Here is a 12,573-nt window from a genome sequence, read left to right as displayed (position 1 = left end):
TTGCGTAGGATGGGCGGCATCACACACCAAATGGAGCCACCAAAAGGTATTGTGGGGGTTCAATGTTGGGCCATGTGGCCCCGTGCAAAACTTTCTGTTGATAGAGGATAAAAGAAAAGATGGAAGATATAGGAATATTCATTTTTGGGAAGGTTTTTTGTGGGGGGGGGGGGGGTGCGTCTTTCACACGATTTATATATCATATGCCTTTATTCCGTGAACCTTCTTTTGTTTTGGCGTCTTCATATGATTAGGGGCTATACAAAGGGTGGTGGGTGAAGGCCGGTGTGGGGCGGCGGAGGGGGCCGTTTCAAGGCGCACTGCCACGTGGCTCGATTAAGGTGTAGGCATGCATTTTGTGCACGCTTTTGGGCAGTAGAAAATACATACATTTCGGGGAGCCCTTTTCAATATGCCTTTTTCGCACGCTCGTTGCTGCTCTCTCGAGTCTCTTCTTTCTTTCTCTCGCCCCCCTCCCGCCCCCCCGTTCTCTCTCTCTTTCTGTCGGTCTGTGCGTGTCTTCCTGTGTTAGCCACCTTCATCGAGCCGCCATAAACCGTAGCTCGATCCCTTTGCCGCAGGTTTACTGAAGCGGTTGCCGGGTTCAGTCTCTCGAACATCAAACCGTCCTCTCTATCCTTTCGCGCCTCCTATCATCATCGCCATCGCCTTCAGCACTTAACCCTAGCTTGCTGTTTACTCGAACTTGCCGTAACGGTGTCGTCGCCATCACCATCGGCTTTTCGACCTCTAGCGCCGGTACCGTCTTCCGCATTTGGTTCGGCCGCTTGAGTTCGTCACCGATAATTTTGCCATCGCATTAATCTTTTCCGAGGGAAGCTCCTTTACGGAGTACTTTGGCGAAGGACGTGTGTCATCGGATTGGGCCTCATTGTGCAGGCTGAATTCTCAACTGTATTATTTCGCCATCTGTGGGATGCGTGAGGACGTACCGTGCCAGCACCTTACAATGCCAGCAAGTTCCATCTTTGAGCGGATTGTCTTCTAGCAAATTAACTGTGTGGTAAAGCCGCGACAGAAGCCGAGCATTCTTCTATCAAATTCCTTTGGCCTCTCTATATATACTGTCCCTGGCTCTTATTTCTCTCATTCTGACGCCATGAACTCGATGGCAGAAGAATCGTCAAGCAGCACTACTGTTATCCTGAAGAAAAAGTACCGCTTATCTATACAGTGTGGAAACTGCACCTTTCTTTGATGTTAGTTGGTTGGGAGATATAAGAACAAATTATCGGCCTTCTGTACTCGATCTTCAGGAACAGGGAGATATGGGTGAGCACTGCTGTGGACCTACCTTCTGGCTTTACCTTCTCATTATCCTGGGATTGGTGCTTTTTGCGGGGCTGATGTCAGGGTTAACTCTTGGCTTAATGTCGTTGGGCCTTGTTGATCTGGAAGTACTCATGAAGTCTGGCACTCCTAAGGATCAGAAGTATGCAGGTGAAGGTCATTACATTATGGATGTTCTGAATCAGTGATTTTGTCATTGGAAGCAAGCGATCAGTTTTTGACTGTTTTTTTTTTTGGGGGTGGAAATTGGCCAGCCAAAATCCTTCCTGTGGTGAAAAACCAACATCTATTATTGTGCACACTGCTGATAGGAAATGCCCTTGCAATGGAGGTATTATTAACTTTGAATGATTGGCACAACTTTTGGAAGTCGTGTTAACTAGTAAAGCTGGATCCCTCTGTTTTGTGCAGGCTTTGCCTATTTTTCTTGATGCATTAGTAACCCCATGGGGTGCAATTTTGATCTCAGTGACACTAATTCTATTGTTTGGTGAGGTAAATTTTCTAAGGTCTGTGAATTATGGTTCTTTTTCAATGCAATGTGAATCAACCCTTACTGGTGCTTTTCAGATCCTTCCTCAAGCTCTCTGCTCTAGGTATGGATTGGCAATTGGGGCAGCGATGACTCCAGTTGTTCGAGTGCTGGTTTTCTTTTTCTTCCCCATAACATATCCAATTAGCAAGGTACATTTTGTTCATCTCGTATTTTCAGCGTTCCAAGCTTATATTTTCACCCATTGTAAATTCAACATACTTATTTTGGTCGTTCATGACTGGAAGCAGAATAAATGTGTAGAGGGATCGGCGTCGTTCTCACTTAAGATATACCTGCAGTCCCTTTGATAATGGATTTGGCTGTGTGAAATTTAAGCCTTTGATTTCTTAGTGATATCAATTTCGGCGACTCCTTGTTCTTCCCAAATAAAGTGGTTCTATCATCGCTTTGTTTACAATATCCATCCTTTTGGTTTTGGGAAGAGTCTTGTTTGTGGTAATTAACAAATTGTGGCTCATCTGCCTTCACGTGAGAGGGTAATTCATAGGATACATACATATTAGAGATTTTTGCATAGGCATAAGATGTGGGGATGCAGTAGAAATTATGCAGCTGTAGCAGATTTCTTGAGTTCTTGAGATGATAACAACAAATGGCACATGGTGGAGGACAATTTGAAAATGGAGATGAGAGATAAACATAATCAAGCTGAACCACTCAACCGGCAATTGTAGGAATAGATGAGGATAAGTAATATGGGCAATGAGAGCATGATGTACAAGTGAATCACCACATACCCTTCCTTTTATAGTTTGAAATCTAGGAAAGTATTGTTGTTGTGATTCACACACACACACACACACACACACACACACACACACACACACACACACACACACAGAGTTGCATGGAGTATTTTTATCAGATGAAGGATTTGCTTCTTCTAGACTGTAGGCTACATTTTTGGCTGTTATAAGTCGCCCTTTTGCAGCTGCAACTGTTTGCATACCCCAAGGTGTTTGTGTCATGCAGCTGTTGCATTCAACAATTTGTGTTCATTGACAACAGGAATTTTGGAGGTCGAGAAATAAACACTTGTCATTTTTGGATGAGATTAGAAGTATGTGTTAAGTGTTGTGATGTGGGAGGACATCCACAAGGTGATGAGAAAATGGAACACACAGAGAGAGAGAGAGAGAGAGAGAGAGAGAGAGAGAGAGAGAGAGAGAGAGAGAGAGAGAGAGAGAGAGAGAGAGAGAGAGAGAGAGAGAGAGAGAGACCTGAAGATGAATAATAATCCAGGCAGAATATGTACAAAAGTGTGTGTGTGTCTCATTTAGAGAACTTCTCATCAATTGACTTAATTTCTTATGGGTTGTCTGAATATCGACTGCGACCACACGTTTAGAGGTAATAAATTCAGTGCACCAGCAGTCAGGTTGGATCTCTGAATATGGGCCAACCTGCTGCAATTAATGTCTTAAAAAAAAACAAAGAAGACCATGAATGCAGTGTGCAACCTGTCCGCCCTCCTGTACTGAACAGTGAACTGGCCGACTACCCGAATGCTGGCTGATTATGCATGAAATACTATTCGACTTTCCACAAGTTGACATGAACAAGTGATGAACTTCAACACTCCCTCTTAGATTCTGGATGGGTCATGAGATAAGGGACCTAGAATGCAGATGTACTACTGCTTGAGAAAGAGCTTTGGTAAAAAGGTCTCCCAAATTGTCTTCAATTTTGCAAGACTCCGTTGTGACTATACCATCTGTGGAGATATGCCAGAGTTTGCAAAAAAAAAACACAAAGTGTACGACCGCAACTAAAATACAATGCGAAAATGCAAAACACGAGAATGAAGATAGGTGAAGTGAATGGAAAGTACTGAATAATGAATAATTGAATCAATGTGTATACAATGCTCAAGAGCAAAGCTGTCAAACAGCTAGTGGCCCTCACAAGAGTGGTATGAGGGAGATGTTAATTGTGTGTCATCCACTAGAGAGGATCTTGAGTTGAGAAACTAGTTGCAGTTGAATCTGATGTAGGAGTGGGCAGGCAACAAAAACGCAGCTTGTAGGAGTGTAGTTGGAGTAGGATGGTACTTCGGGAGCAAGGCAACAGCAGTGGAGCTTGATTTGGAGCAAAGCACAGCTATCTTCCAAGTGCAGATCAGCAGGGTGGCGGCTAGAGAAGGTAAAACAAGTGCTGAAGATGTTGAAGAGGACCGTTATCTTTATGTAAACATGAGAAAATATGCTTATAAGAAAAAATCAATGAACCCTCCTACACGTTTTTCCGTCCCCATCTTTTCCTTCGAGTTTTGTTTCTCAAGGTCATTTTAAAGTCGGTACATCATTTTTTCCTTCATTTCCATCATCTTGCACATTTCAATTTCAACTATTAAAATCAAAAAATCAATTTAATCTATCCACTTCATCCACACCTAAAGCTCAAAACCCACATTCATCCTTCGACAATTAAAAGCATTGTTGTTGAGCACTTGAACTACACCAACCTACATGGCACAAGTGAAAGAGGGGGTAGGTAAGATTTAGGATATAGATGAAGTAGAAGAGGTTGAGATTTATGAATGTAGACGAGATATTGGAAATATGTGAAAGCCCTTGTTGTTCTTCGTCCTCTTTGCCCCGCATCCATGGCCCGCAAAAAAAAAAAGTGCCAAGAGGTGTAGAAACAAGGATGTTGATGATGCCTCGTTTCTTTCTATCACTAAATCCAAAGGAAAGTATGGTTCAACCATACATTGCCAATTCAACATGCACGGGCTTGAGAGATTTATTGATTCGCTTCTTCTCCTTAATGAGCTTTTTGATCAACATGCCGTTGTAGGTAATGTTGTACCACCCCTCACATGGACCAACTGCAACAATAGCTTTGACCATTCTTTTCCATGTATTTGCCTGAAGCAAATGGAATGGGAGATTACACTCAATGATAGTGGGTACAATCTATCAAAAGACGACGTACCAATGAGACAATAGGGTTTATAGGGAGGAACACGGAGTGGCAGTACTACAAAGAAAGAAGAGAATGGAAGAAGAAATCTGCATTGAACTCCAAAAGAATGTTGAATACAATGTGGATTGATTAGTCCCTACATTTAGCCCAAAGCATTAGTGAGGGCATTGGAGCAAGTTGATGGATTGAAGCACTGAACGATAGAGGAAGCTGAAATTTGCAAAATGATGTGTGCTGCCAATAACTCAGGCTGCTATAAATAGCCAAAAACCTCTAAAATTGGTTGACTACATCAATATGGAGGTGAAAAAGCTGGTGGACCAACAGCAGGTGATGAAATGCCATAAGAAATGTTGATCAACATGAAAGAACTAGTTGCCCCTCTATAGGTAGTGCAAGTATAGCTCCCAACACTGAAAAAGAAATGCACTGAGTTGAAATTGAAGTAGCCATTGAAATCTGAAATGCACACAAAGAAAGGGCTAAAAGATAGTTAGGGTTGAAGATAGTTAGAGCTCCTTTGTCTTTGTCAGACTCTGATGGAGCTCACAACGAGGAGATGACAGCATGAATAAATATATCTAGTATCCCTCTCAGATCTGAGGGAGTGTGTGAAGACCCAACAATCTCACATAATGAAGCATGAAAGCCTGACACAAAGGCTTCATGAAGAGATCTGCTACAACGGAGGATACTACCCTTGCTAGCTCGGAATCCATGGTCGGCTCCCAAACATAATGGTATTGAACCTTGATATGCTTTATGCAAGCATGAAACATAGGGTTCTTTGCTAGAGTGAGGGCACTCTAGCTATCCGCATATAGCTATGTTGGTCTTGCTTGTGGAAAGCCAATCTTTGCCAACAGTCAATCAAGCCAAATTACTTCCTGTGTGGTAGAACAAAGGGCATGATACTTAGCCTCCTTAGAATATAATGCCATTGTAGGTTGCTTCCTATTGCTCCATGAGATGGCTCTCGATCCAAGGAAGTGTAAAACTTGAAGTGGAGCATGGAGAGTCCACATCTCTAGCCCAATCCAAGTCACTTCATCCAATGAGAGTGGTTCCCTCTTTGTACATGACGGTGCAGGGTCTAGGATCTTATCCCTTGTGAATAGCACAGAATGCGCAAAGCAGCTCTTTAGTGAGCTTGCATAAGAGTCTTCACGAATAAAGACAACAGTTTCACAATAAAAGAAATGTTTGGTCTCATATGAATGAATTAGATCAAGGAGTGGACAAGGCATGTGTTCCTAGTGGCATCTAGAAGGGAATCTTTGGTAGAAACAAGTTTAAACTCAGGGTCCATAGGGCATGATATGGGTTGACATTGATCCATGCCAAACTTTGCAAATAACTCAAAGATGTTGTGAGATGAAATTGTGGTGTCATGGGGATGCGTATGTTCAATGCTTAGCTTTGGCATTATTTAGTTGTGCACATGTGAAGTGCAAGTCAGTTAAGTCCCAGTGTCTGCCTAAGTACGCTAAGTGAGCAATGAGTGGCATTGGCAAAGGTTGTCCAAACTTATGTTGTGTAAATGCCCCGAACAACGTAGTATGCTTAACAATTATGATTTTCGCTTGTTTTCGAGATTTAATATAAAAGAGAATGAACACTTAAAGCTGAAAATGAAAATTACCCACAAAATTACAGCCATGAAAATGTAAAAGTAATGGAGATAAGATTGAGGGTTGAAGATGGGCAACCCTTCCCCCCCTCCCCTCCCCCCCCCCCCGAAGGAATGTATTTCTGCTCAACCCAAGTCCCTTAGGGAAGAGCTCAGTTACAATCAACCTGAGAGTGAGGAGAAGTAATTCTCACTCTCACAAGATGATGCAAAGATGTACAAACACACATGCATTATCTATTATGCAATGATAATAACTGATTTCTTTACAGTATGAGAGAAGAAAGAGGGGAAATCAGCCTTTCTCCATCGTTGATCAGCAGTACATGGATAGGGCTTGCTTCTTGTTGCTAAAATGGAAGAAAGAGCTCGAGAAAGAGGTGCTGTAATGAATTTATAGGCTTGCTGTCCTGTAAAACAGCAGTGATAGAAGAGGGAATATGGAGGAATTTGATAATGGAGAAGTGGGGGATGATGATGGGGATGGATGGGGCCAGTTTCTGGCTATTTGTGGGTGCTGTACATGAGTTTACAGCAAAGAAAAATAATGCTGAATGAAGAAAAACGAGCTCTTATTAATAGGAGAGGGAAGAGCTAGTACAAAAGGGGAAAGTGGAGTAGCATAAGACAAGTGTCCAGCCACATGTCATGAGATGTGACAAGTGGTGGGACACTTGGAAACTTGTGTGACAAGTGTCTTGATACTTGTCTCTTCTCTATGGCCTTCCTTTTTGGGCTGAATACTGTCAAGAATAGAAACAACCAAATTTAGTAAGCACAGTCAGGGTACAGAATTTACTATTTTTTGAATGTCATCCCTATTTTTTAGAACTAGCATTTTTAGGCTAATTCGAGGCTCCTAAAATTTAGGGACCCCCCAATATAGGTGTCATATGAAAGCTTTTTCCGTGTACATCGCAAAAACAATATCAGAATCTTCATGTGACTTTCTTATGCAAAGAAATGTGCATTTCAAGCTTTCAGCCCACACATGCACATCGTACAAGCATTTCATGATCATGCCATCTTGTTGATTGTAACTGTTTGTTCTGGCGGATCTAGCCCACACTTCAAGGCATCAATCCTTTCTGTGTGCGAGTCTAACCCTGATATGCATGAGTTCTGGTCACAAGCGCCCAATCGGGCCATATAGGTGGAAGTGTGAACTATCTTTTCTCTAACCCACTGCGTGGGTCCACCATAACCTGTGACCACTCATCAGTGGCCAGCTCCAATGCACTTTTCTTTATATCTAATTAGTGCAAAGGAAACAAATTTAATAAATCATTATATAGACAAATTAATGAAAAAGGATACAAATTCTGTTTCTATAGAGTTGTGATATGTTGGATGCGTACTTGTGGGTGCTTGGTTTCAAATTGGGTCTAAAACAATAGTTGGATTATTAAAATGTCCAATAGTGACATTGCGACTAGGCATTAATTAATTAATTAATTAATTAATGCTAGTCCTAGGCCAATTAATGTTTGGAACAACTTAAAGTTTCTTTTGGGTTTGCACATTAAATGTGAATGGGCACTAGCTAGTTTTTGGGCAGGGACAAATAAGTAAACAAATACTTTTCAGAAAGTTAAATTTGAAAATTAAATAATTAATGTTGAAAATTGCATTTAGAAGGCTGCCACTCGGTAAACTTTCCCATGTAAGCTGGGGGAAGGGTGATTGGGGCTGGCCTTAGCGACTTAGAGGCCGAGGAAGAAGGAGGAGTAGTTGGATTACCTTTGAGACATGTAATAATTGATCACACAGCACGGCAGGACAAGTGCAACGAGTTTGGTTCTCCCTCTTAGTGAGAGGCAGAAATAGAAGAGGGGGGACTGGCTAGTCACGTTGGGGTTTTACTCTGAGAGTGCGCAACGAAAGAAGGAACTCCAACATAGAGAAAGAAGACAGCAGGAAGATGAAGGAAGGAAGAAATCTGCACTGACTGAAATAAATGCTGAATACAAACAGATGGACTGATCAGTCCCCGCACGCAGCCTGAGGCGTCAGTGAGGGCACCAGATCTGGCCTGAAATGATGACGGCAGCAGTAGCACTGGAGATAGAGGAGTGTGCCCGCAGTTGGAGGAGCAGCCTGCAAAATAAGTGATCTGTCCCAACCAGCAAGCCTGCTATAAGTAGCATAAAAGGACCAAAATTGGCCGGACCTGATGCTGGCCGACCAGCTGCCAGCTGGCTGACTGCATTTAGTGTAGTCAACAGCATAAAAAATACAGGAAAAATACAGCTGATGTAGCAATAAAGTCAAGGTTTAGGACAACTGGCTGAGTGGCCCAGGCTAGGAAACACACTAAAATGTTAGAGCTCCCATGTCTCTGTTAGACTTTGACAAGAGCTTACAATAGGGAGATGACAGATTGACAATACTAAAAGTGATAGGCTAACACCCCCTCTTAGATTCTAAGAGTGTTTGGAGACCTAACAATCTTATGTGATGAAGCATAGAAGCCTTGGGCAAAGGCTTCGTGAAGAGATCTGCCGCATTGTCTGTAGTAGGACAATAGGCCAGTGTGACTCGGAATCCACGATCTGCTCTCGAACATAGTGATATTGAATCTTGACGTGCTTTGTGGAAGCATGAAACGTAGGGTTCTTTGCCATAGTAAGGGCACTCTAGTTGTCCACATGCAACTCCGTAGGTCCTGTTTTTGGAAAGCTAATCTCCCCCAACAAATGATGGAGCCAAATTGCCTCCATAGCTCTCTCTTTAGATGAAAGAGCCACAATAGGGTACTTCTTATTGCTCCAAGAGATAGCTCTAGATCCAAGGGAGAAGGCATAATAAGTAGAGGACCTCTGTGAGTCCATCACCTACCCAATCAAAGTTACTCCATCTTGAAAGAGTGGCCTCCTCTCCATAGATGATCCTGTAGGACTGACCCCTTGTAGGTAGCGCAAAATGCACAGGACAACTCTCCAATGAGTTTGGACAGGAGTCTTTATGAAAGAAGATGACAAAGCCACCACAAAGGAGATGTCCAGTTGAGTATGGATCGGCTAGATCAAAGAGCCAACGAGGCACCTATAATAGGTGGCATCAGTATCAGTCGAGTACGATCAACCTCTTGTGTGTTGCTCCCTGTAATGATGAGGTAATCAACATATGAGATGACCAAGACGCACTTGTCCTCTGCAACCTTATAATAAAGGTTGGGATCATGATCCAATCGATGGAAGCTATTGTCCAAGAAGAATGGATCAATGTGTTGATACCAAGCCTTAGGACCTTATTTCAGCCCATAAAAGGGCCTTCCGCCATCTACAAACATGGTGCTCCTTCCCTTGCACAAGAAAGCTAGGAGGTTGAGAGACATAAATCTCCTTCTCCAAGATGTCATTCAGAAATGTTGGCTTCACATCCACCATTTGATAAACGGGCTAATGGTGATGGGCGGCTAAAGCTAGAATAGATCAAATAGTGGACATCCAAGTTGTTAGTGTGGAACTCTCAAAATAATCCAAACTTGCCCCCTGAGAAATTCCCATGGCAACAAGCCATGCCTTATGCTTGTTTGCTAACAAAATCTACCATTTTTATGTTATTATCATCACATGCGTCATTTATGAAATAACAATAAATATCGCGAAATAAACCATAATTAAGATACTTTCTTAATGATAAGCATATAATCATTTTCCAAATGAAAGAGTCTTTTCATTGAATAGTTAATTATTATATTACTTAGGTTATTTTCATTAGAATATATTTATAACTGTTTAAATCTAAATCAAGTGATAAGCTTATAGAATATTAATTTTTTCTAAACCGACGAGATATTACCTCTCTCACGTTTGTTGTGAGACAGGGGTCTCGCCAATTTCTAACATGTCATTTTTTCCATCGTTCGTGTTCCTTGCTTCCCTTGCTTCAAATGTTCTTGGGTCTTGAAGACCCACTTTACATTAATCACCTTTCGCTTCTTCAGATGAGAAACCAACTCCCAAATGTGGTTTTGCTTGATAGAATTGAGCCTACCTTGCATAGCGCTACGCTAAACATCTTGTGCAAGAGCCTCATTAACTATAGTAGCCTTGTGATGTGCAAGAATATAAGACATGATAGCATAGTTCACATAGAGAGAACTATCATGTTGGCCCTGTAACTTGACTCACCTACGTGGGCCAAGGGCATCTTGGGGAATTGAGTAATCCTTGAATCCTTGCATGAGTTGTTGATACCGCCGAGAAATGGTGATAGGCTCATCTCATTACAAAGGAGACCAAGAGGCCTCTAGTACTAGTAAAGTATCTGTCTGTGGTAGGGACCCCCCCCTCACTAAGGGAAGGTGGATTCTCACCTGATGAAGAGAGCTCCTCCTCTGACGGCTCAATCCCCCTCAAAGGAAACTTGAGGAGATGGAGAAGGGTTAGGAAGACTCCATGGCAAAGTAGTTGATGGAGGAGCTATCAATGGTGGAGGGGTGGGAGAAGAAGGGAGAGGAGTTGTAGACGAGGAAGGGGTGCCTAGGGGTAACCAGGCAACGTAGGAGAAAGGGGAGAGGAATAGCAGCCAAGAAACTTGTTTATTTGAATTTGAAACTTACGAAACGTTTCTTAAAGTACGAAACATTTGAGAGTAGAAAATGTGGGTGTTTTTTTCAAAAAAATATAAAAAATAAGTAAATGAGTTGGAACCCAAAACATGTTTTTTTTGACAGAAACTATAAGGCAATGTTAAACATGATGATGATAATGTGCAATGACTCATGAGGGCTCAAAATTTTAAATGAGAGATTGATTTTTTTGTGATTTTGTTTAGTTATTGGACTTTGTCAATCTAGTATCTATTCTTGTCTTGAGATTTGAATATTATACGACTTTAGTCTCATTTATGAGTTATTTATGACATATTACGATTCATTCTCAATTTTGCATTTTGTTAGTTTGTTTTGAAATGAAAATCATGATGTTGCAACTTGACTCAATCCATATTATAGATAGGCTATTTACATGTTAATTTTAATTTTCTTTATATGATATGTATGAATCATAATGTTTGAGTTGTAAACCATAGTATAGCTTGTCCAAAGACTAACTTTGACATAAGTGACAAGCCAATAATGGATCATGGATATGTAATGTATAATGTATTATTCTCAATTGACCCTATTATCACTTAAGCTCAATTAGCCATTCTTTGTTTAAGAGAGAGTTCCATAGAGGTTTAGAACCTCTTTCCCAAGTCAAAACTATTAAAAATCCCTATATAAAAAAACCCTCGTTTTCTATTTTACCTCCTCTTGAAAGAAACTTATGCAAGTATCCGATCCCTCAACTGCAAAACCAATGGGCTGCTATACATATACTTCCTCATGAAGTTCCCTATGTAAAAATGCAATTTTAATATCCAACTGATACACAGTCCATCCATAATGGGCAGCCAAAGCAACCATAGACCTGATGGCCGTCATTCGAGAGGTAGGAGCAAATGTCTTCTCATAGTCAATGCTTTTCTTTTGTGCATAGCCTTTAGCTACAAGCCTTGCCTTGTATTTGTCAATGGATCCATTTGCATTCCGTTTCAGCTTGTAGACCCATTTTGTTCCAATGGCTTTCTTTCCAAAGGGCAAAGACACTAAATTGATTAAAGCTAAAGAAATACCGCAAGGGGTGCCAATTTTGGGGCCAACAGGGAGTCTACTGTCCAAGAATGTTATAGTAAAGTGTGTATTTCATTTTATGTGCATTTATTTATTGCTGTTATTAACTCTTAAATTAGGTTATCACCACCCATTCCAAGAAGGAAGGCTGGTTATAGGAATATTCCACATGATTACCTTGATCGCTGCAAAACTCAGAAAATAGGGTAGAACAAAACTTGTCGTTGTGATTAGCTCGAACTCTGCAAACTTTGAAGGAGGTTTGCTTCTCTGCAAACACTTGTAGAAATGAAATATGCCTTGCTCTTGTACTCCAAGAAATAGGGCCACATATAATGACTAAATCAGCATAAGGTACTGGCCTTTTCAAGGGGGAGCCATGCCCATAGGTCTGCAAAGGTCCGTGTCAACAAACTCAAGCGGAGTAGAAGACTTCTGAGTAGCAACCTGTGGATGAGGCTATTGATGTTGCTTGCCTCTCCAGCAGTTGAGGCATAGTATATAAACAAGAGGAAAATCGGGAAG

At 41.5% G+C, this 12,573-nt stretch overlaps 1 protein-coding gene across 2 annotated transcripts in view; it reads left to right on the top strand.

The window, feature by feature from the left end:
* Positions 1-460: 460 nt before the first annotated feature.
* Positions 461-12,573, top strand: part of LOC148032993 (DUF21 domain-containing protein At2g14520-like) — a 64,021-nt gene continuing 51,908 nt past the window's right edge. Inside the window, exons 1-4 of one of the 2 annotated variants that reach the window (XM_087683692.1) lie at positions 461-1,461; positions 1,566-1,642; positions 1,723-1,806; positions 1,882-1,995. In XM_087683692.1, the coding sequence (XP_087539818.1) occupies positions 1,290-1,461; positions 1,566-1,642; positions 1,723-1,806; positions 1,882-1,995 (447 nt within the window). In that variant the 5' untranslated portion in view covers positions 461-1,289. The remainder of the gene's footprint in view (positions 1,462-1,565; positions 1,643-1,722; positions 1,807-1,881; positions 1,996-12,573) is intronic. The other variant, XM_087683694.1, reaches the window with a different exon arrangement.

The sequence above is a fragment of the Lygodium microphyllum genome, chromosome 8 (assembly GCF_053477565.2).
Source record: "Lygodium microphyllum isolate KBCC chromosome 8, Lygodium_microphyllum_v1.1.10, whole genome shotgun sequence".
Classification (NCBI taxonomy): Eukaryota; Viridiplantae; Streptophyta; class Polypodiopsida; order Schizaeales; family Lygodiaceae; genus Lygodium; species Lygodium microphyllum.
The sequence above is the reverse complement of the archived record's forward strand: the minus strand, read 5'-3'. Positions and strand labels throughout refer to the sequence as shown.